Genomic DNA, 27,669 nt, shown 5'->3' with positions numbered 1-27,669 from the left:
TTTCCACGCCCCCAACTCCAAATACCAGTTTATTGAATAATCCAACAAGCCTGACCAAATGTGTGTGGAAAGCATCTGTGCTCTTCACCATAAGCCTACAAGGCAGGTTCTTGCATTTCCCCTTGATTTACAGTTGAGGAATCTGAGGCTTAGCATGGTGGGGTGACTTAATTAGGTCCCACAGCTGGGCGGGAGCAGAGTCGCAATCTGAACACAGATGCACCTTATTCCAGAGCCTGAATTCTTAATTATTTTGCTAAATTATCTCCTGTAACGATAAAAATGAAATAAAAATTCTACACGACAAAAGATGTTTAGATGGCATCACAGAGCACTGGTGTTCTTTTCTTTCTCTCTTTCCCGGGAAGATCTTTCCATTCAGTGTGACTACTCATTTCCAAGTAACTTCCAGTGTTGAAGCACCAATCCTCCAGTAGAAAAGTGAGAATTATCATCAGGAAGTTTTGATGAAATTGGAGAGAGAAAAAAAAGCTATTAATTTTTTTTTTCCCTTTTAACATTTTCCTATATCGCAGGGTCAGAAGTTCCTAACCAAGGTTATCTAGTCTAGCTCTTGCCCCAGGCAGGATGACTGCAATCATTCCAAAGAAAGGAAGGTTCATGCAATTTGTAAAGATCTTCCTGAATCCTACAAGTTTTAAGTATCTCTTGCCTGTCTAAGGTTCTGCAAAGCATGTTGGAGTTTTGTAGAGGAAACGTACCACACAAATACAAATTAATAATGGTATAAATTAACGCAATTTCCATAAGTGTAACCATCTAATCCGGCTAAATAAACAGATCGATCGATCGATCAATCAATCAATCAATAATACGAGAGGCCCCAGACCACAATGCCAGTCTTCGTCAGAAAATATATTTATTATTGATAGTGAGTGAAGTAAAGATGTCAGTATTCATGATAGAGATGTCGCAGAAGCCAAGGTTTCCTTCATGTTGATAAAAGATGCCTATTTCACTTGTAATCAGAAACATTATTCCAGTAAAAGAGGTACATTTTCTTTCCTTTTTGTTTTCTTACATGATCACCATAAGTTAAAATAAAGTAGCTCTTACACAGACACAGAAAAGAAAAAGAGGAACCTAACATGACAACAGCCTAGCCAATTCCGCCCAGCACTGCTGCCTGAGAAGGAGGGTTTTGGCTTCTCTTCTTCCCACACTGATGATCTCTGCCCTCGATCCCAACCCCCAGCTTTGCTGGAGTGAAGGTTCACCAAATGGCAGCACTTGGTTAGAGGAGGAAGCGGAATCGAAAGTACAAAAGGTGGAGAGGGCTGCCTTTCTTTTTAATCATCATAAATGGGCTTTATTAACTCTGCAGCACGTCCTTGATGGCTGATTCCTGATCTAGGCCCTGGCTTTTCAAACTGTTGCCGATCAAACTGTGATATGCTTCTGCTGACTCTGCTCTCTGATGCTTCTCTTCAACGGTCTTCTCTTTAAATGGGTTACTTTCTTACTAGGAAAAAAAAATGTTCCATCTCTGGAATTAACGTAGAAGTTTTGCTTGTTCTAAAAGTTGACTTTATCCTCCCTTCTCAAGCATGCTCTGCAAGAAAAATAAAAAACGTTAAGATTCACCACCAGAAGGAGACCAAAAAATGGCAGTAACAATTTAGTAATATTTGTAATGCTTTTCAAAGACCTACTTCAAAAACACATAGAGACGTATTCTTCCAGGTCTCGAAATATGACTCCTTTTAATGAGGATCATTGTTTAAGCATGTAAATCTCCAAACGACCCCGCAGCCCACCCTAAGGGTGAACATGGCCTGGACTGTGGGAGTGATGGCAGTGGTGGGGGTTGTGTGTGTGTGTATGTGTATAGGGGTGGAGTATGTGTGTGCGATCTCACTACCCTGGACAAGTGGAAATGTATGGGAGCATTTCTGGTGGCACAGGGACTGGGGGAAAGCTTTGGCCAAGAGGGAAGGGGTGGGGATGGAGTGTGATGAAGAAGGAATCTGTCAAGTGAAGACAAGATCCTCTCTCTGAAACTGCTGCTCACTCTAGGCAGAATGAAGATGCACGTGAAATCATAATGCTGGGCAGAGCTACACGGATAAGTACCTAGTCCCAAATTACAAATATGGCTCCTACATTTTATTTCATTATTTATGTTGGTGGGGGTGAGGAGTGGCAGACAGGAAGAACTTTTTTTTCCAGTTTTATTGAGAAATGATTGACATACAGCACTAAAAGTTTTAAGGTATACAGCATGATGGTGTGATTTACATACATTCTGAAAACGATTACAATAGGTTTAGTTAGCATCCATCGTCTCATATAGTCACAATAAAAAGAAAAAAATTATCCTTGTATTGCAAACTCTTGATATCTCTTAACTTTCCTATATTGTAACACAGTGTTAACAAAAGTCATCATGTTGTATATTACATCTCTGGTATTTACCTTGTAACTGGAAGTTGGTACCTTTTGACCTCCTTCCTCCAATTCCCCCCCACACACCCCCTCCTTGTAACCACAAAAGCTTCTCTCTCTATAAAAGCTTGGTGTTTGTTTTTAGATTCCACATACAAGTAAGATCATACAGTATTTCTGTCTGATTTATTTCACTTAGCATAATGTCCTCAAGGTTCACCCATATTATAGCAAAGGGTAAGATTTCCTTGTTTATTTTAATGGCCACGCAATAGTCCACTGTATATATATATATATATATATACACCACACTTCTTTATCCATTCATCCATTGATAGACATAAGTTGGTTCCATGTTTCGGCTACTGTGAACAATGCTGCTATGAACATGGGAGTGCAGGTGTATTTCTGAGTTAGTGTTTTTGTTTCCTTTGGATATATTCCCAGAAGCAGAAATGCTGGATCATATAATAGTTCTATTTTTAATTTTTTAAGGAACCTTTATACTGTGTTCCATAGTTGTTACACCAATTTGCAACCACACCAACAGTGCAGAAGGGTTCCCTTTTCTCCACGTCTACGTCAGAATTTCTTATCTCCTGTCTCTTTGATGATGGCCATTCTAACCGGCATGGGGTGATAGCTCATTGCTGTGGTTTTAATTTGTATTTCTCTAATGACTAGTGACATTGAGCATATTTTCATACACCTGTTGGCCAAACATCTTTGTTTGAAAAACGTCTATTTAGGTCCTTTTTTTTTTTTTTTTTTTTTTGCTATTGAGTTGTATGAGTTCCTCATATATTTTGGATATTAATTCCTCATCAGATACATGGTTTGTAAATATTTTTTCCCATTCTGCAGGTTGTCTTTTCACTTTGTTGATGGTTTCTTTTGCTGTGCAGAAGCTTTTTAGTTCTATGTAGTCTCACTTATTTTTTATTTTTTTCCTTATATTTTAGGTATGATTTGCAAAAAATAATTATGAAGACTCCTGTCAAGAAGCTTTCTTCCCCCATGTTTTCTTCAATGAGTTTCATCGTTTCAGGTCTTATATTTAAGACTTTAATCCATTTTGAATTAGTTTTTGTGAAAGGTATATGATAAAGGTCTAGTTTTATTCTTTGACATGTGAATATCCAATTTTGCCACCACCATTTACAGATGAGACAATCTTTTTTTCATTGAGTATTCTTAGCTCCCTTGTCAAATATCAGTTGACTGTATATGTTTAGGTTTATTTCTGGGCTCTTGATTTTGTTTCATTGGTCAGTATGTCTGTTTCAATACCAGTACTACAGTTTTAATTACTATAGCTCTATAGTATAGTGTGAGTTCAGGAAGTGTGATGCCTCCTGCTTTGTTATTCTTTTTCAGGATTTCTTTAGCTACTCGGGGTCTTTTGTGGTTCCAAAATTTTAGGAGTGCTTTTTCTACTTCTTATTAAAAAAAACAAACAGTGGAATCTTGACAGGGATTGCACTGAATCTATAGATGGCATTTGGCAATACTGACATTTTAACAATAATAATTCTTCCAATCCATGAACATGGGATACCCTTCTATTTACTCATAATTTCTTTGTTTCATCAATGTCTTGCAGCTTTCAAAGTAGAGATCTTTGGCATCCTTGGTTAAATTTATTCCTAAGAATTTTATTGTTTTTGATGTGATTGTAAATGGGATCAACTTCTTTTTCAGAAAATTCATTGTTAGTGTACAGAAACACTACTGATTTTTTTGTATGTGAATTTTATATCCTGCAACTTTACTGAATTTGTTGATCAGTTCTAACAGTATTTTGGTTGAGTTTTTGGGATTTTCTATATTTAAAATTCTATATATAAAATATATAAGAATTCTTAACTATCAGATCAAACCTCTGACTAGCTGAGGCAGATGATATACTGTCTCCATTTTTATGAATCTTTAAGAAAACAAAAGTGATCCTTTCCCCTTTAGTTTTGAAATTAGGAAGAAGAGGCGAGGTCAGGCCCAAGAAGCCTCTAATTTGTTCATGTCTTCTTCTTTCCAACCACTTACTCACCCAGCTCTTATCTGAGCTCCTACTAGGTACTCACTGTACTTAGTTAGGTGATATGGGGAAACCAATAACATGCTCACAGAAAATTAAGGCATAAGACAAGGTGATAATTTGCTATTTAAAAAACTGTATTTGGTAGATATACATTAAAATTTTATTTTACTGAATAGGTAATACATGCACACAGCATACAATTCAAGAACAATAAAAGAATATATAGGACGAAGCAATTTTTTCTCTTCTTCCTCTTTCCTAATTTGTGTACTCTTTCAGAGAAAGTATTCACAAGTGGAGTGGTGCTGCCCATTTCAGAAAAGGATAACTCTCTGCAGCTGGAGTGATCAGGTAAGGCTCCTCAGATGATCTTTCTGCATAGATAGAATACAAACAGAAGGATCTGGGGAGGGGGAGTGAGCATGGGAAGCACTGGTGAAGATTCAGAGGTGGAAACAAGCCCAGTAAGTGTGGGATGAAGAATGGAGAGAGACAGGCCTAGCTAGAGGAAAGGGTAGGCACTCAGGAGGTACTAAGGAAAAGAGTATAAAAAGGGCCCAGAGTGGATTTCAGGCTGAGATACTTCCTTGTTGGCCACAGAAAAAACCTGGGAATCCAACAAATGTCTTTAATAGGAGAATGTCATTTGGGAAAGTTACCCTGACATCCTTAGCATGATGGATCCAATGGAGGAGAGTCTGGAGTCAGGAAGACCAGGGAGGAGGCAGATTAGAAACCAAGTAAGAATGGGAACAAGAAATAGAGCCATAAAAAGACAAGGGAAGAAAAAAAGGGATAATGAGATCTAAGGTAGGGTGGGTCCTCAGTGACAGAGAGAATGGGGGTGTGACTAAGAAAAACAGGGAAATCAGGGGAGGAGCCACTTCCTCCTGGAAGTGAGTAAGATGACTGAAATTCTAGGTTTGGGAGACTAGGATGATGATGAGACATTCCAGATGGAAATGTCTAGAAGGAAGTTGCAGACTTGGGAAAGAGGTCAAAGGTCTTTAGAGATAAAGATTTAAGGTCAAAGATAAAGAAAAGAGACTGGAATAAAGGGCAGAAAAGGGGAAGGACAAATAAGCAAATTGGGTCACAGAAGCACAGGATGGATAGCTTATCCTAAAGATTATCCTAAAGTATCCACGATAATAGGCTTCTACAAGTCTAATGTCCATAGGGCACAAGAGAAGAACAGATATAAAAGGAGACAAACTAGCTTGGAGAGAATGCACACTGAAATGGTCAGAAAAGATGACAATGCAGTTAAGGAGGAAGTAAATCAGAAAAGCTAGATGTATCTAGAGAAAACAAGAGACAAAGCAGATTAAGCGGAAGACTCCACTCAGCACAGAGCTGTCTCATAGAACTAAAACCGGAATGTGAGGCTCCTCTGAAACCTATCATTTATATGAGCTCTGCATTTGTTGGAAAACTTAAAAACCAAGCACTTACCATGTAAGAGTCAGACCAGGCAATGTCACAGTGTCATTTATCCTCACACCTTGTGACTTGATCTGTGAAAGTCTCTCCAACTACACAGATGGAAAGCTCTATAAACTCCAGATACACAGACAACCTTGCCACAACATTACTTATTAACACAAAACAGAAGCCAGTATAAAGCAGATCTACAATGAGCCCACATAAAGGTATTTAATTACTAAAGACAATGATCACTTTGTGAGTGATGCCACTTTGTGGGTTACATACTCACTACTTTCTTCAACATACCAATGGGAACTTTAAGCTGTTACCTGTCTGGTCAAAACAACACAGCTGTGCCTTACTCTATAATTTGGGTCTTATAGTTTAGCAACAGCTGTGTGACAACGTACCTCCTTTCAAATGTTGCAAAATTATTCACAGTGACCACAACATAATTAAAAGCAACAGTTAAAGTGTTTACAAGAGTCTATGGAATCTTTTTACTATTCATCTCCCTGTAACCCCCAACCAAATACAGAAGGGTAATTTTTCACCCAGGACATGTAATGCTAAGAATGTCGGACTCTTAAGAGAGGTAAGCTGGGCCCTGGCTGATTTGAAGATCGGTGGGCCAGTCTAACATGAAGACACTAAAAGAACACTTTTAAACAAATATTAAATACAGAGAAGTAACCACATTCACAAAATACCTTGGTACGTGTATTAAAAATCACATCCTCAAAGAGAGCATGGCAGTTCACCTGATTCACAGGTGACTCCCTAAAGATACAAGGGACAAGGCTGTGTCTTCCAGGGCTGCTCTACACACATGTGGTCAAACTGCACTCAGCTGCCACCAGTGGGTGGCAGAGAGGTACAAAATTAAATTTCTGTCAGAGATATTAACAAATACAACATCAAGTTGAAATTTTAAAAAAATGAATAAACTGTCAAAACATATTGTGTTTTTAGTATATCACAACTATGCCATAAAAGCTCCTAAAACCCAGATCCAAGGACCTTTCGCTGGAGGGACCCTGAGGCCGGGAAGGGTCTGTATCGGTCAGCAGCCACCTATAGGTTCTCCTACCATCCCTGTATTGGTTTTGTAAGTAGCTGCTGTTGGGCTGAATTTCAATACTGCATAAATTTAACACTGCATAAATTAACATAGGAAATTCCCCAAAGAATGAGGGAGATTTGCAAGTTATAAAAAATTGCTTCCTTCATTTAAGAAACTGCTAACACTTGATCTTAATGTGGAGAAAGAAATTCCTTGCATTTGCTCATCATTCACCTACTGGGGCTGCAGAAACACCTCTTATAAACAGCTGGCTAAAGTACCAAAAGGACAGAATGGTTCAGGCACCCACACTGCTCTTTTCCCAAGCCTCTCTCTGATTCCAGCCACTGAGGAAGGAAGGACTGGCATCCTGCACTGTCAGACAGGAGCCGTGCCCCAGGGACCAGAGACCATGTGTCATTTCCATTGGTTGAGACCATCTTAACTGTTTTCCTCAAATATTTTTGTTACACAGTTATGTCATCAATTGATTTTTGAACTATAGCTTTCTTGGAGGGGTTGACTATCAGAGCAGGGTGTCAGCTACTGGCTGTCTCAGTAAGTAGAAGAGAAATTATGGCAACCCTAGGTTGCTCACAACCATCATGAAGAGAATAAAAAGTGTTCTTTGTCTTTTATTAAAAAGACAGATACCGCTCAGAGTGCTTGTCTCTGTCTGAGCTCACCAAGTACCTCACCAAGATTCCAAAAGACATAGTAAAGCTGGGTATGGAAGGAAGGCTTACAGGGGAAAGGTTTATGGGGGAAAACTAAAATGGAAATGTACCCTGGACACACCCGAGCTCTCACTAAGGGGGACAGGAAAAGCGGGCAGTGGAAGACAGAGCTCTGAGGAAGAACAGGGAGTGGAAGAGACAGAAGGAGAAGACTGTAAGTAAGAAGGGAAAGTAATCAATAAATTCAATTTATGAGAAGCATAAAGCACGCGCTGCACCAAGCACAACTCATGGGCACCTGAAAATCTGATTAGCAAACTTGTTTTTGTATTCAGTGTTGGTCTCTTTCCCCCACAGCTAGTACTGGTCTTTATTCTTCCTGCTTTGAAGGAAACACAGGTTAACTTCTTAATGCCTGGGTCTAGTTTCATCTCTTATGACAAATGCTCTGTGTAACATTCAAATTAACTTACAAGTAATTAACTATCTACACAACTTGCTGTAATAACAGACAAAACACTAGCATATTGCACTTCTAACTCTTAAAGGGTAAGCACTAGAAAAGATGTGCCTATTAAGAAAAATGAAAGTCTATTACCATGGTAATATTTCTTCTACTAAATCCAGATTTTGAAAAGAGAGAAACTGCCATAAAGCAACTATTCCTCTCAGAAAGTAGTTTAGAAAAGACTTCCTATGATGGAAGAGGCTGGGGTAACAAACCCAAACTCTGGAATTTAGTTTGCTTATATGTGACTCCAAATACGAAGGGCAGCCCCAGGGAGGATGGGAGAGCTGTTCTGGACACCTGTGAGTCCTCCTGAGGAGGGATGAGCAGCCCAGCCAGGCAATTAATAACTGTCATTAGGTGGTAATGAAAAAGAAGCTTTTCGGACACAATAAAAACAGGCTCCTGTAAGTCACAGAAAATTAACTTCCTTGATTTATCTTTGTGCTCCCTGAAGGTGGGCATCTGTGTCTATGAGAAGCAACCGAAAGAGAGGGGCCTCTGATGTGGGTCAGAGGAGGGGAGCAGGGTGACTGGGAGGGTCTAGTCACAACAGTGAGCTGGTCAGGGTGTTACCTTGGCTGCTGCCTCTCTCTTCCCTCCTGGGAAAACCTGGTGTGGTTCCTCCTCTGGGAGCACCCACAGTTTCAATGGGGGAAAGAGGAGAAGAGAAGAGAACTTCTTTGTCAGAGGCTCCTCCTCTATGTCCAAGACATCTTCTGATTTGTTCCTGAGGCTGAGAAAGGGACTAGTTCATCTGATCAGACCTCTGCAGATGACTCAGACCCGGCAGGCCGTGACCCGCAGGGGCAGCTCCTCACCTGCAGAAAGCAGGTATCAGAGACTCTGAGAGGTTGAGGACTTCCCCTGCAGTTCAGGCCAATGCACTCTAGAGCTGTGGTTCTCAGACTCTGCGGACAGGGTTACATGGGGAATTTGTTGGAAGTTCAGATGTTGGGTCCCACCCACCTCAGACCTTCTGAGGATGGGCCAGGCATGTTCTTTTTAAATAAACTTCCCAGGTGATTCTGATCACCCATATGTGGGATCTGATGTTACAGGGAGGAGCGTACTGGGTTTGGCATCAGACTCTTCTGGTCTGGACTCCGCCTCACCTGCAGATCACTGAAATTCTTCTAGATGCTAATTTTTCCAAGAGAAAAGATGTGATTAGGTTACATGATCTCACCGTTTTTCTAACTCTAACAACTTCTGAGTCTACTCAAACATTTGCACGTAATTTACAGTTCATCTGAGAACAATGATCAAATACAGCTCGCTCTGGCACTAAGTTTTTCTTTGAAAAATTCTGATTTCTAAAGTGACAGCTACTACTATGTTTTCAGGTGCTCTTCATACTCAAGTAACAGGTATGTATTTGAGCCCTGATCGAACATAAATCCAAGTATTAGGGGAGAGAAAATACACTGTCCTCAAGAATGCTGACATGTTCTGCCATGGCAAAATCCTCCGCAGGCACTGACCTCAACGCCTTCTATCTCAGAGGTTAACCATGGACCAGAGGCATCATTTACTTTGTTGAAATGAAAAATCGGGTACACTAGTCTTAGGGTGGAGACACCTCATATTAGGATCTGGCCTCACTTATCAGGGTCTTGACCCCATGTTCCCCACTATAGTTGAGTAACGTCTTGATCTCCTCCAGGAGAGCAGCAGAAAGCATACAGGCCTAAATGGAGGATGTCACTTGTAAGACATCCTGATTTTGGTCCTTCCTTTAGCTGAGCAGCTCACCTGGTTCCACTGCCCACCTGTTGATTTAAACCTCTGCTATGGTTTATCGACTCCTGCCTGGCCTCCGTCATCTGATTCCAGCCTCCACCCTCCACTCTGTCCCCTGGGCATCTCCTGGGTCCGGCCCTTACTTTCAGTGCTAGTCTTTCCTTGGCTCTTCTGATCCAGCTTCCTGCTTTGTCCACAGCCCACAGGGTGAAAGCCATTGCAGGAGAGTGGCCCAGGGCTGGCTGAGGGAGACTGCTGCACTTCCTAATGCAGTTTACTAGCCGGGAGGCTGCATTCTGCCAGGCAGCGCTAAGACAGACACTGTTCACTTCACTGACTTTGGAGAAATTGTGAGACTGCTCTCACCCCTCCCAGTTGATTCTGTCACCTTGGCTTCCCCAGGGCTGTCAGGAGCACGAGCTTCAGGGAAAGACTGTGGAACAGGCAGACCAATCAGAAGTGCAGCTGTTCTTCCAGAGTGAAAGCTTAAGGCTGACAGCAAAATCTAAGAGGCAGAGGCACAAATCCTGAAAGTCCCCAAAGCAGGGATGCTCCTTGTGCCAAACAGCCCATGTAAAAAAGTTGAAATCCTTAATTTACTAAAGAAGAAATGGAAGCCCAGGTCACCATGACCAGATCAGAACGTCAGCAACCATTTCCCACACACTCTCCTCTCCAGTGAACACAGAATGTTCAAGAGACCAGCCAGCTTCAGAGCTGGGGAAAGAGCTGAAATGCTTAGAGTTGCTACCTGCTAAGCAGCTGGATTCTGCAGGTATACTGAGGGGCAGCGGGGCGTCCCAAGGAGCAGGGGCAGTGCAGATCTGGGAGCAAGCCCTTTCTACACACCTTCCTTTTATTAAGAGAACTTGAGCACTTTGGTCCACTAGTGGGTCAACACTACGGGCTTCTCATTTCCCCCTCCCTTCCTTCTCCTGTAAGGTAGGCGAAGCAAGACTGAATGGGAATCAGGTTTCAATGGTAAGAACAGGTAATTTAATCTTGGGAGTTTATAGAAAGCTATGAGGCTAAGCAGATATGAGGAATAAAAGACATGGAAATCTATCAACTGATGTCCTCCTAATTTTTAAAATGCTGTATCTCTATAATCTCATATAGCTAGCCAATAGCTTTTAAGTCTTAGAAGTAATAACAGCAATTTAATTTCTCTTTACCATTATGAAGAACATCTAACTTAATATACTAGAAGTAACAGTCTAAATGTCTCATGTTGACCTGTGAGGAATTGTTTAAGACTAGCTGAAGAAAGATTGATGTGAATAAAGTGGATGAGTAAGAAATGAAAAGTAAGGCTAAGGAATATCCGGAAATTTTCCTATCAGTAAAATCTATTAGTCTACAGGACAATGCCCCAAGGGAACCAGTAAAAGCCCCGGCTTATGAGTCATTTAGAAGTGGAGTGGACTTGGCTACTGAAATTACTCCAAGGGGAAAACTCGCACTACGCCGGAAATGGACAACACAACCTAATGGGCTGTTGCTGTGTTTACTATTTTAGCATGTCCAGCTTGTTCTTTGCATTTAACAAGGAAACCTAAGAAGAGGGGTGTTGACTGGTCAGGAACTGTTATAATAAATGATCAGGATCACGTGTGCTGAAGTTTCTTTCTAACAACAGGGGCAGAGTTGGGGTCACAAAGTTAGACTAACTTCACAAAAAGAGAAAGGAAAAGGTGGTGTTCGCGGCAAAGAGACCACTCATGAAACATTGGCAAAACCGTGCCAGCCAGTCTGACGTGGTCTTGAACGGGGGCCTTGCTAAGTGGCACCTCTGCTCATGCCCTTCCTAATCCCACTCCACTATTTGCTACTTTCAGCCTCAATCACTACTTCATGTGATTTTCAAGTTTTTTCCCTTTGCTTCACAATTATCGTTCACATTTTCCCTCATTGCCTTCTATCTGTATTAGCGGAAAATGGGTGTTTCTTCACACACCTAACTCAAAAACCAAACACTACGTTTAAATTTGTTGTTCTTATGGCAAGGTATATCTCGGTCTAGCTGTTAAATTTACCATCATGACTTCCCTGGGTTTCAATTCTCTCAACTGTAAAATGGTGAAAATAAAACCATCTCTATTTACATCTCAGGTTGTCATGAAAAACAAGCAAGAGATTGGATGTGAAATGACCTTGAACTCAAAAGCACTATATAGAAATACAAGGTGTTACTACTGTTTCTTGGTTATTGCCCATTTCAGTGTTGCCCATTTTAGGTTTAAAAGGTTTTTGTGGATGTATCTTTTTAATACTGCCTGGTGTTATACACTCTAAGTCTAATACTTGAATATAAGAGTTGTGAAAACAATAGGCACCTGAAACATACTCACTGAAAATAATATTAAACTATATTGCAGATGGGGGTGGACAGGAGGAAGAGGGCCCCTTTAGAATGACTAGTAATAATTTGAGATTTCTGGCCGATTTGTTTAAGTTGGTTTCAGCATGGAATAATACCACTGAGGACAGAAGGAAAAAAACTTCAGACTTATTGAATACTTTATAGAAATGGAATTGGCACAACACTGTAGATTACATCACCTCATTTCACGGAGGATTAAAATCAAGGCCCAAGGTCACAGAGCCAGTAAAAAGTAGGGCCTGGACACAAACTTGGACTTGCCCGATTCAAATTCTACTGCATATTTGACTTTGTCACAAGTTAACTCTGTTTTATTCTATAAATGTACGCTGTTGACCTCATGGGGCTACATGTAGACAGTTGAACACAAACTAGACAATCAGGATGCAGTCAATACTCCAGACACCACTGCAGCTGCTGCTTCAGTAATGTTACAAATCACACTGTGGACAAGAGCAGTTATATTACAAGACATCAGTGATGACACATACACTTTGTCACCAACATTCTGTGCAACGACCACCACCCCCACCTCAGTATGGCATTAATATCAAGCTAGAAAAATCCATGCGTCCAACTTACAGGTTCCACATGCTTCAGTCAGTATTAAAACTGAAGGCTGGAGAATGTAAGGAGCACATCAGAAGCTGTTATTTGACAAATAAAATTTACTAACTTAACATTAGTAACATTACTTTTACCAAAGACCTTAAAAGAAAGGAACCACTGGCTACTTCTGAGAGTTATACATGTGCTGCTATAAAGAGACAGAAAAGAGCCTCAAGCCGCAACGCTTCTAAAGACAACACAGGTTTTAGTAAGTCTTGATTGTATTTTTCATACTAGTGTTACTGGTATTTTCCAGCTATCTAGACAATACCAACCCTCCCAACAGATATTTACAGAGAGTTAGAAATTTACACTGAGCTGCATTATTATAACTACAGCAAATTAGACTGCAGGAAGGCATGCTGTGTAACTTGAACACTAGATTTAGTTGGGTTAGAAGGTCAACTCTAGGGAGTTTATCAGCATAAAGAACCACGGTTTCCAACAATTTCCATCTCTCAGAGCAACCTATAACCAACTGTTAAATCAGTTAAGTGATAGGCAATTATGTGACCTGCCAGAACAGATAATTTCCTTCAGGGTTTATCATTAGCTTTCTAAAGTACATAAATTAGAGAAAACACACATCCTGTGACCATCATGTTATTCTGATATGAAAGTTCCTGAGAAGAATATGAAGATAGGAGACAGACGTGATGGAAACTGTTTCCTAAATCCATCTCTGGCCTCTCTTGCCCTGCTCAACTGAGTGGACTCTACAGACTGGTAGAAGACTGAATGGTGCTTGCATGATGGGTTTTTGTTTTAGTTTTATGTTTGTCTTTTGTTTTTTAAAACCAGCCTTTCTTTCTACATGACTACAACCTGTTGATGGTTCCAAAGCTGCTGACCAGAAATATGTGGCAATGACCTTGAGGGCGCAATTACAAAATAGAGGACAAAAGTTCACAGCAACTGGAAAAGGTGTTATTTCAGGTAGAATCTTCCCCACCACCACCATCCCCTGCAAGTAAATGAGTCAAAGAGAAGGAGTCTGCAGACTCTTCCTACAACCACCCGGATGAAAGTTGACCAGACCTAACCAACTCGTGACAGCAATTCTTGATGATGATGACTAGTTTGGTTTATAAGGCTTTTCCACACACATTAGCCTCCTGAGTTCTCACCAGTGCCCATGATGTTGGGCTTTCCAGTCCTCTGGTGCTCCAATTAGCTTGGCTTGTACACCCACCTGTTTGGCCTGATTGACACAGCGCATGTACTGGCTGGCCAGAGCAGAGCAGCTGAGGGTCTGCTGGGTGTTCTGGCGGTAACACTGGAGGATTTGGGCCTGCAGATCAGCACAGACAGGATGACACTCATACCGCCTGAAAACAAAAACAGGGACCACTGAGACAAACGGTCTTCAACAAAATAAAGAGCAAGGCTAAAGAATACATAAAACACTGAAATACAAATTTTGCAAATGCAGAAAAAAAGTTTAAGAGAAATCACTTTCCTCAATCTTAAAAAGAAGTCATTTCTATGAAACTAGTTCTATTAACTGACATCAGTGCGAGCCTCTCCGTACAGTTTAACGTTCCCACCCAATCCAAAACAGAACCACGTGAATGGTACCAATCACTCTTCAGCCCAGCCAGCAGAATCAGCCACCTGGGAGCCCTAATTTTCTCTTCCATTCCCACTTTCAATTGGACACGAAACTCGAGATCCCGCAGTTCAGTCCTCTTTCTCCATACTCACTGTCCTTACATTAATTCCTAATCGCTTATACCTTGGATTCAGGCAATGATCTCCACGGTCTCTCTGTCTCTAAGCTTTCACCCTCTGCTCCTACCTCCCAGAAGGTTCTAATACTTAAGTCTGAGACAGTGTCTGCTTTCTAAATAAAATACAAGGTCAAGAGGCAGGTCCTTTTGGATCAGGTTCCTGTCTACTCTGTCACCTTAATCTCCCCGACCCTGTACATGCTGCAGCCCAACTAAACCCCTTCCAGGGCTTGGTTCTTACACATTCCTTCATGTCTTTGCTCACACTGCTCTTGATTTTGGAAATGCTCTGCACCCAAACCTTCAACCATCTCCACGTATCTGGAAAATAGCTACTCATCTTTGAATGCTTGAGCTAAGTATGGAAGTATAACTTCCTCTGTGCAGCTTTCACTAGCTCTCCCCATCCACCGTAGAGTCTATCATTCCCTATGGTGACCTCCGATCCTATAGTAACTTTTTTCACCATGTACTTAACACAGACTACACTACAGTCTCCTGCATTTTACTAGCATGCAAATCCCAAGTAGTAAGGACTACGTATTATTTCCTGTGTGATCTCAGCTATCCACATGGATACCTCTTCTAGACGTCATGCAATAAATTGCTGGAAAAAATACAAATGGGTGGAGAGAAAATTTTTTTAATTCCCTGAGCTAAAATTTTACTAATTATACTTACAAATGTCAAGATTTTAGTTAGATTGCTTTCAGTGAATAGGCAGCATTAAACATATATGCTTCCAGAAAATTAAGACACTTGAAAAATGATAATGAAATAAACCAAATGGATTATACAAACAAATATGAAACATTCTTGTTAAGATGGTAAAGGAACTTGGATTATAAGGACTAAATACACAGAAAAAAATTCATATTATATCACTTTAACCTAAGAATCCATATTTCTTTCAAATTAGTTTTGCTTAATACAAAAGGTTCCAGCCTTTCCTATCAGTTATTTTTTTGAAATTTAAATCTGTTATTTCCATAGTAATCTCGAAACAGCATTACTTTCAATTTGATGGGTTCTAAAAAACCCCTAGAGAACACAGGAGGAATATTTCTCATCAATAAGGAAACCCCTGGGTGATGATTTGTCTCTTTATTACTTTTATCCAACACACAAAGCTGATATATGTATTTTGCTAGAACAGAAAACTGAAATGCAAACTGGTCCCTAAGGGAATTTACTCCCTACTACCTTCTAAAAAAAGGAGACATAAAGAGCAAAAAATAACCCATAAATTTTATATAACTTTTTCATTCATTACCTTACTGTTTTGCCAAATACCTGGGAACAGAATTTAAATCCAATCCCAGCAGTTTCAATTCTCTTTAAGATTTTAAAGTTCAGATGTCTGTGAATTTTTCTGGACAGATTTCCCTAATCCTCTACCATGAACATCAGTGTCTAAGAGGAGTCAGCTGTGCTTCAAAGAGGAGAAGCACAGACACAACTAACTGATTATATAGCAAGACACACATCTGGATAAATAGTGAAAAAAAACAGGATTGAGCATCAGGTCAGCTGAACCTAGCAAGTATCTGACTAATGCCTAGAACAGTTCGTGAGAAAGCAAGGTTACATTTTATCCTAATGTTGAGGACCATCATCCCTCCAACGCATCTTAAATTTAAACCTCAGGGAAGGAAGATGGGAGAGAAGGCTAGAAGCATTTGGACTAGATATATAGCCCCTCCATTAACACACAGCAAAAGACTGCAAAGAAAGACCTTCCACATACTGCTCATCACAAAGAGGACGCTGTGCTTTTTTCCTTCTATGAAGACTATTCACAATGGGATTCATTCATCTAATACCATGGATTCCTTAGAAAGAGGTAATTTAAGTTATATTTAATAAGCATCTGTCCTGGGTTGAGCTATTAGTCATGCAAGTTAAAGTCCGTGAGTTATTTATGATTTGAAATGTGTCAAAATATACTTTTATCACCACAAATCAATACTGCTCACTTCCAGGGCTCTGATATCCTGTCTGGTAGTCTGTTCTGTGTGAGTGTGTGTGTTGTGCTAACGCAAACGTCTTCTGAAATCTCTTTTGTACATATTTCAACCTATATTGATGATTAGATGGCAGAATGAGGGGGAGAAGAGTGGAAATCAACATAATGAACGGTTTTCCAGTTCCTGGACTAGACTCTGGTACATTTTGCTGGGATTAATCTGTAAGGGCAAAGCTCTGCCTCTGTATTGATCTGCAATGCTTGTTATGCTGCCCTAATGCACTGTTTTCACTTTGGGAAAATGCTAAATGAGATTACTGTCTAACATAAGAAGGCCATAAAAACCAAGTATGGCACCTTCCATTCAGGAAAAGGGTTTCAAAGACATTTCCAATATGCATTATGGTAAACCCTCCATACAGTCACTGAGTCATCAATTGATTTTTATTGACTGCTTTCATTCCTGCTGATGGAAAAAGCCACTATTAGGTAAAAATAACAAAAGGCAGAATTTCAAGATACCCAAGAAGGAAAATTAAATCTAAGCTGCAAGAGACATTTAAATAATTTAATTTCTTTATATGGAAAGATAAAAAATGGTGAATGACAAATATTAAGACAAAGAAGAAATATCTGGAGAACTCAAAACCATAATGAAGACGTTAGAGATAAAACAGTTATCCAAAAACATATTTACCAAAAAGAAACCAGTGGAATAAAGTTGATACATGAAAATATATATTCCTCAAAAAGAAGAAAAAATCCAGGTTAGTGGTACTTGAAATTATTGAGGACTTTTGATGGATCCCACCACCTGTACATCTGTCTCTCTTCCCTTTTCATTTTCTTCTGGTACTCTTTACTCTGTTCCCCATCTCTCCCCTCATTCCCACCAGCACTAGACGCTGGCCCTCTGCCCTTCACAACCCCACCCCAGCTCACCCCACAGTGGCACTTAAGGCCAAGGAGGTTGCTGACAGTATTCAACAGCAGAACTGGAGAGCAAAGGTCTGGACAGAGAACAAAACCCAGCAAAGCACTCCTAGTAGGTATCCTGTAGCCAGTAAAACAATTTTTGCTAATGTTTAGTGCTAATATTCACTTAAAAGGCAGCTAAGAAAATATATCCAAGTATTTTTCTCATGACACTGACAGGTCCGTTGTAGAAACTTTGGGGAAAAAAAATCCAGAAAGTCTAAAGACACATTTAGGCAGTTTCTAATTTTTAAATGTTTAAAACACCATGGTGATGGATACAGATTATCACTACTGTTTCTGATGATTTCCTTTGTATAGTTTTCTGTAAGTTGAATTAATTGGTCAAAGAGAAATGAAGACATTTTGGTAAAAATGAAGCTGAGATAAATAAGCAGTATTCAGAACTCTCCTCGTAAGGCTCTAGTGTAATCTGTTTTACGGCTGTTGGATATGCTGCTGCCATTCCTACTTTCATGTCTCAGGAACCTCTTTGCTGTGAGTCTGAGCTTTGTATTTCAAGGAAACTACTTAACCATCTTTTTAGTTCTAATATAAATGGCAAGGATAATGAGGTAATTTCAGAGAAGATAAAATATGGAGATAACCTTCCTCGTGCCATTCAGAAGCCTCAAGAAGTCATGTATTGACAATCAGAGAGCAGCCACAATTCCTAAAGCTCTCAGGAACACAAAAATTGTTCACTATGAGTGTAGGAAGGATGCGAGAATGACTGGCGCTACAAGGGGAATTCTGAGCTTTTAAACAGACTGTGACAATGCATCCTTCATGGGATCTGGTGGTCTCAGAAAATGGTATCCACCACATTAAAAGCATGTACACAACACAGCCATGGAGTGACATCTTGAGCTCTAACTCCTCTGGCACAACAAAAACTCTAACTGTATTCTGTACTGAACGTTTCATCGGACGGCAAGGCCAGTGGTCAGGATTTCAGCTTTTCTTTCACAACACAAAACTAAACTTACCTAGAGTATTGCCAATATTTAATAATTCACTCATGTCTCTTATTACGTATAATAAAGCTATCATAAAATGCAACATAAAGGAAGTATTTATCTCAAGTGTATTCATTATCACCTATTAATTTTTTTCATTTTTAATTTTATTTAAATTGCAATATCCTAATACTCGTTTTCAAAATAAAATGTAAACAGCCTCCTTATAACAACACAAGATCTGAAAAACAACTCAATTTCAAGCTCTTCTGACATTCTTAATAACTGCTAACCATCCTTACTAATGTCTCTATCTGAGCTGTAATCAGATTTCCACAATTACACTTTGAAGGCCAAACAACTCCAAAAGATGCCTGCTTTCTTTGTTTCAATTTGTCTTCATACACATTTTGCTACAAAATCTTAAAAATAAAATAAAGAGAAGACTTTGCTTTTACATTTATTTTCTAAAATGATGAATATTAGCTATGATGTTATCTATCATAACAGGCCTCCACTGTTATCAGTGGAGGGAACGCCAACCTTGACTTCACCTGGTTCTGCCCTTTGTTCAATGAACCAATCAGGCTGACAACAGATTGTTACCAATAATGAGCACCGTACCATTCAAGTGACAGATTCAACTTTGGCGTTGTAAAACAAAAGCTCGGCTTTGGCCTGAGATTCAACAGAGTTTATAGAATTCTATCCTACAAACCCAAGGCTTGAAAGAGCCATATCTGAAAATATTTTAATACTTAATATTTTAATTTTAACCTACTGTTGACTTTGGAAAAAGACTTCAGTACAAAACTCAGGAATCTGAATCCAAGGGAGGTGGCTGATATGCAAGGAGGGAGGGGAAAGTATTGCCAGTCTTCCACTGGACTCTGAGTAAAAGCCCTAAAACCAGTAAATCCCAAGGAGAGGACTTCTGGTCACCTATCTGAGATGGCATGAATAATACAGTGCTCTACACAGACAGGGACACTGGTCTCAGACCAAAGAGCTTCACATATCCTAAGCACATAAGCACCAACACACCAGAATATAAGGTAAACAAAACATTTTCCAATTTTGCAATATTTTTTTTTCCTTATTCAGTAATATTGGGCACCTGGAAATGATGGCAGCATTAGGACAAACCTAGGAAGAGAGTGAGAACTTAGTAGCACGTGGCTACGTGAAGGCTGGTGGGGGCTGGCTGGCTCTGCCTTCTTGTGATGCTCAGTGGATGATACATTCCAACACCATGGGACTCGCCAAAGTCTGGTTTCCTTTTCTGAGGAGGCAACTCTTGCTCCACTTTTCACAGAGAACTCTCAGGGCATCTTGCCAACTTCACCATGCCCTGGATGGGACCCTGCTACTTGGGTTCACTCCACCAAGGATCTGGATTTAGAAAAATGGGGCCATCTTCTGTTGCATCTCCAAAGAAAAAGGGCCCAAATATTTGTAAATATTTTCTTAAAATCAGGTGACCTAAACGGGTTGGCTAATTTTCATCTTCTACTGTATCATGGTACCCTTGCACATTTGGGCTGTGTGCAGCAAGGTTTATATCTCAAAAGGGCGATAAACTAATTTTTACTTACATAAAGGACAGCTGGAATAAGAAGCAATAACTATACAGAGTTTGAGGACACAGAACATAACTGATGTCAACATTAACTCACTCTGGAAGAACTCCAAATCAACTCTCAAACACATTCACTTTAGGAGAACAGAGCACTCATGAGATGATTTTCAAGCTCACACACAGTCTTCTCAATAAGTGAAATTCTACAGCTAACATGTTGCACTTTAGTTGGAGTGAGCCTTAACTTAGAGAAGTACAAGCCACCCTTCTCTCTCCCTTTCTTAACAATGCCTGGTATATTGTTATTGCTTAATAAATCTCAAGTCATAATGCTATAATAAGAATGAGCACTAGCAGGTTAACAATGCAACTTTTTGCTCTAAAGGTGCCTGAGCAGCAGTTTATACAAAGTATTCCGAGTAGAAACATCACCTCCTGCCATGCACTCAGTAGGAACAAAATTAAATCACAGTTCATTGAAGTGGCCCTTGGTTACAAGAACTGCAATAGCGAGAGAAGTATTTTCTTTGTCCCTTCAAAAGACCTACAAGTAGAATGAAGATATGTCCAGGGCCGAATGTTAGATCTGAACCTTCAAAGGCTACATCAGTGTGTGAATGAGATCAAGTCATCTTAAAACATATCAAATTATTTTTATTTGAAAGATTTCAACAATGCCAATAATAATAATAATAATTATTATTATCACTATTATTAAAGAAAAGCATGGCATTTACTCTCACCTGACTTGGTAAAGTAACTCTAAATAGACAACTTGGAAAATATTAATCTTGAGCATATACAACACATGGATTTCTTTTACTTTAAACATGTGTATCTGTATAATATATCGAACTTATGCTGACACAAATTAAAAGTTATTTTAAGGTACTTTACCTAGGAGACTTTGTGAGTTACTTCCATTTTACTTATCCTGCTACTTTAGAATGTTCACTAAAATTGGTCTAAGGACAGAAAATATGAGAGCTGACTGATTCATTCATTCATTCATTCATCTACTCAGTTACTCCAACAACAAATATTATTAAGCCATAGACAACTTATTAAGCGTTCATTATATGCCATTAACTATGACAAGTGCTGAATAACATGGGATCCTTGTCTTCAGCTGGCTCACAAGGTCTTTTAATCAGGTTGCTAAATTATAAACAAAGTACTAAACAGAACTCTGGTTTTGAATGGGACAGAAACCAAATATACAGCATTCTAGACAAGAGGACATCCATCACTGGTGAACAGAAAGGGAGAAGTGGTCTTAGGATTTTCTCGAAGTTACTTTCAAGCTAGCAGGAAGATTTATCTATTGTATTCAGACTACAGAGACAGGCTCTGAGACAGGATCTTTTATTGAAGTATAGTCGGTTTAAAATGTTCCATTAATTTCTGGTGTACAGCATAGTGATTCAGTCATATATATATACACATATTCTTTTCCATTATAGGTTATTATAAGATATTGAATAGAGTTCCCTGTGCTATGCAGTAGGACCTTGTTGTTTATCTACTTTATATATATATATTAGTAAGTATCTGCAAATCCTGAACTCCCAATTTGTCCCGCCACTCCCTCCTTCTCTCCCGGTAAACATAGATTTGTTTTCTATGTCTGTGAGTCTGTCTCTGTTTTGTCAATAAGTTCATTTGTGTCTTTTTTTTTTTTTTAAGAGTCCACATGTAAGTGATTATCATATGGTATTTTTCTTTCTCTTTCTGGCTTACCTCACTTAGCATGACAATCTCTAGGTCCATCCATGTTGCTGCAAATGGCATTCTTTTATTCTTTTTTATGTTTGAGTAGTGGTCATTTGTGTGTATATATATCACAACTTCTTTATCCAGTCATCTGTTGATGTTGTTTAGGTTGCTTTCATGTCTTGGCTATTATACATAGTGCTGCTATGAACACTGGGGTGCATATAACTTTTTGAATTAGTTTCCTCTGGAAATATGGCCAGGAGTGGGATTGCTGGATCATATGGCAAGTCAATTTTTAATTATTTAAGGAATTTCCAATACTGTTTTCCATAACAGCTGCAACAACTACATTCCCACCAACAGTATAAGAAGGCTCCCTTTTCTACACATCCTATCCAGCATTTATCGTTCCTAGTAATTTGGAGAAATAATTTCACTATAGTACATAAAGCAGAAGCCAGATGGCAGGAAATTGGTAAATTTTAAAGTGGGCAGTAAAGAGATCGAGGCAGTGGGTTTGGGTTAGTTAAATATCCTTTACAGAGTGCCTTTTATACACCAGGCACTGTTGGGGGTGGTGGGGCGGGAGACACACCCATCCGATAAGAGTTGTTTTAATGGGGCACATCTGGTAATAGTGAAAATATGGAAGGGGAGGAGTACATCGGGCTGGAGATGACTGGAAAAGGTCTCAGATGATAGGAAGAGAATTCAGCAGTCTTAAAGAACAGGAAGGGCTCAGGCAGTCAGGACAGAAAGGCACTCCAGACAGAAAGGTGGAAGAAGCAAAGGCTGAGGAAGAAGAAAGTTAGGAGGCAGAGGCAGTGACGTCACTAATGGACTTCTTTTTTTTCTTCAAAGATTGATATGGAAATTTATATACAGGACAGAAAGCTAAAGCACTTTCAGCAAGGACATGTTCTACAGGCAGATAAAGGGATTTCCATAAAACACACAGTAATGAGTAACGGTGAGTTCAGAAGTTGGGTAAATAGGGAAGGTTGTGTGAAAAAAAGGAGAGTTTTCATTGTCTTTTAAAAGGAAGACAAGTGGGCAGAAAGGAAGCCGTGGTCCATGCAGATATGGTGTGATTAAGCAGAAACATGGATCTCTTTGTTAAAGCAGAAGTCCACAGTGAGGAATATAAAAAATGAGGTTGGTGAGATGCAGGAGTGGAAGGAAATGGTCTGGTGGGAAGCCTCAAAAGCTAATGAGTCATCTGACAGCAATGGGAATCCATGCGAGCAAGAAAGGGGGCAGTCCATGAGAAGATGGGTTCTGCTCCTAAGGGTATCAGAAAGTACTGGTGACAGAAGAGCAGAGATGGGAGTGCAAACCTGGCGAAGCCCAGCTGCCAGGCATGCAGAGGCATGTGAGAAGGCCCAGGGGCATCACCCCAGGAGATGTTCAACACAGCAGGGGACAGGCCAGAGTCCCTCCTACATCCCCCAAGTTGTACTTCCCACAACAGCACATACTTCGCATATAGTTAGTGTAGTTAAGGCAAGGACACATTTATGCATTTACTGTAGGTCTTGCCCTCACACTTATATTGTGCCTAGAACTTTGTGTTTGAGCCCCCTTCGCACTCTCCAAAATAGACGTACACTGAAATTACTGGTTGATTAATGGTTAATAAAAGTGGAGAAAGCTTGGCATAAGATATATTTGAAAAATAGGAGTTTATAGCTGTTGATCAACTATAAATACTCATTCTGCATAAGAAGCTCATGATGGCCTCAACTTCAATTTAAAATCATGTAACATGTATATGCTGATATATGCATACAACGTATCTGAAAAAATCCACAAGTGGTAACAGCAGTTGATTCCAAGGAAGGGATTTGGACAAGAGGTCACAGAGTTAAGAAGAAGAACTACTTTTACATGGGATATTCAAATTTTCTGTCATGGACATAATATGTTGCTTATCAGAAAAAAACTGATTTTAAAGATTACAATGCCACATTATTTATATATATTTTATTTGCCCTGAGAAATTGCTATAAGAAAGTTTGCTTTCCTTTCAGATGCTTATGCACCAAAAGCCATTTCTATGGGTTATGTGGCACTAAATAGAAGACTGTTTGAAAACTTAAGACAACACCAAGACACTAGATATGAAATTCCACATGCAAATGCCAGAAAAAGACAAAATGTAAATTGCGAAATAATTCAAAATTCATTTATACATGTCAGCCTTCAGCACAAGCCCTTCTGATTTAGTATCTCAACAATCTTGTGAGAAGAAAGACAAAGAAACTGCCCAATTATTTTAAGTTACAGAGCAAGCCAACCAAGACAAGGAAGCAACCTAAATGTCCATCAACAGATGACTGGATAAAGAAGCTGTCGTAATTTATAAAATGGAATTCTACTCAGCCATAAAAAAGAACAAAATAATGCCATTTGCAGTAACATGGATGGACCTAGAGATTATCTTACTAAATGAAGTAAGTCAAAGACAAATATATGATATCACTGATATGTGGAATCTAAATAAGTGATACAAATGAACTTATTTATAAAACAGAAACAGACTCACAGACAGAGAGTAAATTTATGGTTACCAAAGGGGAAAAGAGAGGGGAGGGATAAACCAGGAACTTGACATTAGTAGATACAAAATACTACACATATAATAGATAAACAACAAGGTCCTCCTGTATAGCACAGGGAACTGTATTCAGTATCTTGTAATAACCCACAATGGAAAAGAATATGAAAAAGAACTGAATCACTATGCAGCACAGCAGAAACTAGCACAACACTGTAAATCAACTATACTTCAATAAAAATAAATAAATAGATAGACAGATAGAAAAGATGCAACATGAGCATTTGAAAAGCCTGGCAGCATTCCCCATTCATGAGATTCCTGCCTGTCAGAGTAGATGGTCCCTTCTGTCTTTCATTGCTCTCTCCTAACCTCCCTCCCTGGCTTAACTGTATCTCCAAAGCTCAGTTCTTCATCCCTGCTGTTCTTTGTTCCTGGCAAAGTTATTCTCCTCTTTTGAGGGTTCTCTCCTATTGCCTTGTGTGTGATGAAATGGGTTTTCTAGTTGCTCTCCAACAGTCAGTAACTGTGTGTCTTAGGTTTCTCTGAGCTTCAGTTCTTTGCTGCACAGATAGTAATCTTAACCATCTGAAGCCAGGGACTAGATTGGATGGTCCTCTTATAGTCTTTCTAATTCTAAGACTCTAAGACTAAACAATAACTGGATATGTCCAATTTATTTGATTCCCATTTTCATATCCAGACATTATCCTTCCATTTTTCACCAATAGCAATAGTGACAGCTCATCATCATACATTAAATGTTGGCTCCTTTGAGCTGAGATTTGGCATGGAGTGCCGACCCAAGGAGGAGCGGGCAGCTGCACAGAGCAGCAGAGCAACAGGCACCGGGAGAGGGTGGGCGGCCACTCACCTTCCTGGCAGGAATGCAGCACCTGACCACAGTGCTGGGAGGGGGCATGATCCGCCCACCTTCCTCACCGGAGCGCAGCATCTGACTGCGGCATCGGGAGGGGGAGTGACCCGCCTGCCCATTGGGTAAGAGCTCAACATCCGACCCAGTGTTGGGAGGGGGCGTGATCTGCTAGCCGACAGCCACTGGGAGCAACACAGACAAGGGTGCCAAAAGAGGGCCTCTGGAAACAGCAAGCTGAGTTCGCAAAACAGGGCGAAGACACAAAGACCTCTGGATAAAATCATTAAGAGCACACCATCTCCAGGAGAACTAGGTAACTGATACTCCTTAAGCCACAGTGCCAGAGAGATATGAGCAATATGAAGAAGCAGAGGAACCACTCCCAATTAAAAGATCAAGAGAAATTCCCTGAAAGCACGATCAAGGAAATAGACATTGATGGTCTTCTAGATCAAGATTTCAAAAAAGGAGTGATCAAAGTACTGAAGGAACTAAAAGAAATAGTGTTTGGAGATATAAAATATGTCAAAAATGAAATAGAAGCTATAATGAAGAACCAAGTAGAATTAGTAAACTCATTTGCTGAGATGAGAGCTGACCTAAAGGCTGTACAAAGCAGGCTACATAATACAGAGGAACAAATTAGTGACCTAGAAGACAGGACAACAGAAAGCACCCAATCAGAACAGCTGAGAGAAAAACAAATAAAAACAATGAAAACAATATAAGGGATCTATGGGATAATACAAAGTGTGCCAATCTACACATAATAGGGGTTCCAGAAGGGGAAGAAAGAACAAAGGGGATTGAAAAGGTCTTTGAAGAAATCATGACTGAAAATTTCCCAAACCTAAAGAAGGAATCAGATATCCAAGTACAGGAGGCTCAGAGGGTCCCAAACAGGAAGAACCCAAACAGACCCACACAAAGACATATCATCATCAAGATGGCCAGAGTCAAGGATAAAGAAATGATCCTGAAGGCAGCAAGAGAAAAACAAAGAGCGAGTTACAAGGGAACCCCCATAAGGCTCTCAGCTGATTTCTCTACACAAACACTACAGGCCAGAAGGGAGTGGCAAGAGATATTCAAAGTCCTGAATGAAAAAAATACGCAGCCTAGGATACTCTATCCAGCAAGGCTATCCTTTAGAATAGAAGGAGAGATAAAGAACTTCACAGACAAGCAAAAACTAAAAGAGTTTAGCAACACTAAACACATGCTAAAAGAAATATTGACGGGTCTACTCTAAATAGAAAAGAAGCAGGATGCTACAAAAATGAGAAATTCATAACTGGAAAGGAGATAATTGCCATGAATTACAAAAAGAATAAACACAAAGTCGTAAAAGAAGACATCTAAATCATTAAGAGTGAGAGAGGGAAGCAAGGAAAGCCATGTGGAAAACAGTATGGAGATTCCTCAAAAGACTAGGAATAGACTTACCATATGACCCAGGAATCCTGCTCCTGGGCATATATCCAGAAGGAACCCTACTTCAAAATGACACCTGCACCACAATGTTCATAGCAGCACTATTTACAATAGCCAAGACATGGAAGCAGCCTAAATCAACAGATGACTGGATAAAGGAGATGTGGTATATTTATATGATGGAATACTATTCAGCCACAAAACCCGACAACATAATGCCATTTGCAGCAACATGGTTGTTCCTGGAGAATGTCATTCTAAGTGAAGTAAGCCAGAAAGAGAAAGAAAAATACCATATGAGATCGCTCATATGAGGAATGTAAAAAAAGAAAAAAAGAAAAGAAAAAAAAACCATAAATACAAAACAGAAACAGACTCATAGACATAGAATACAAACTTGTGGTTGCCAAGGAGTTGGGGGGTGGGAAGGGACAGACTGGGATTTTAAAATGCAGAATAGATAAACAAGATTATATTGTATAGCACAGGGAAATATATACAAGATCTTGTGGTAGCTCACAGAGAAAAAAAATGTGACAATGAATATATGTATGTTCATGTATAACTGAAAAATCGTGCTCTAAACTAGAATGTGACACAACATTGTAAAATGAGTATTACTCAATAAAAAAATGTAAAACAAACAAAATATTGGCTCCTTTGCTCTTGTTTAATACTTTATATTCAGGAAGTCACTGAGATTGTTAGTTCTTTTATTTGTTTTATGGGGGGGGATTAGGTTTATGTATTTATTTCTATTTTGAAGAAGTACTGGGGATTGAACCCAGGACCTCATGCATGCTAAGCATGCACTCTACCACTTGGGCTATACTCTCTCCCTAAGACTGTTAATTCTTTCTTGGAAATGTCTTTCCCTATCAACCCTTGCTCAGTTCTCTCTCTCGTCACCCTGCGCTAAGCTATCAGTTCATGCAGAGACTACTACTATTACCCTCCAAATGGTCTCTGCACCCAGCTGCCTTCTTTTCAAGTGCATCAACATGAGTTCTACAAAATGCAT

The 27,669-nt window shown here is 39.7% G+C and overlaps 1 protein-coding gene across 6 annotated transcripts in view; it reads right to left on the bottom strand.

Moving 5' to 3' along the window:
• Window positions 1-863: 863 nt before the first annotated feature.
• The window catches only part of CHCHD3 (coiled-coil-helix-coiled-coil-helix domain containing 3), a 257,733-nt gene continuing 230,927 nt past the window's right edge, over window positions 864-27,669 (bottom strand). For 3 of the 6 annotated variants that reach the window (XM_074367049.1, XM_074367045.1, XM_074367047.1), the window contains 2 exons: window positions 14,048-14,183; window positions 2,175-4,818 (listed from right to left, as the gene is read on the bottom strand). In XM_074367049.1, the coding sequence (XP_074223150.1) occupies window positions 4,792-4,818; window positions 14,048-14,183 (163 nt within the window). In that variant the 3' untranslated portion in view covers window positions 2,175-4,791. Of the gene's footprint in view, window positions 1,574-2,174; window positions 12,690-14,047; window positions 14,184-27,669 lie in introns of those variants that run through there. The other 3 variants (XR_012508084.1, XM_074367046.1, XM_074367048.1) reach the window with 3 other exon arrangements.

This window comes from Camelus bactrianus, chromosome 7, assembly GCF_048773025.1.
Source record: "Camelus bactrianus isolate YW-2024 breed Bactrian camel chromosome 7, ASM4877302v1, whole genome shotgun sequence".
NCBI classification, from domain to species: Eukaryota; Metazoa; Chordata; class Mammalia; order Artiodactyla; family Camelidae; genus Camelus; species Camelus bactrianus.
Note: the sequence above shows the minus strand (reverse complement) of the source record. Positions and strands in the feature narration are given on the sequence as shown.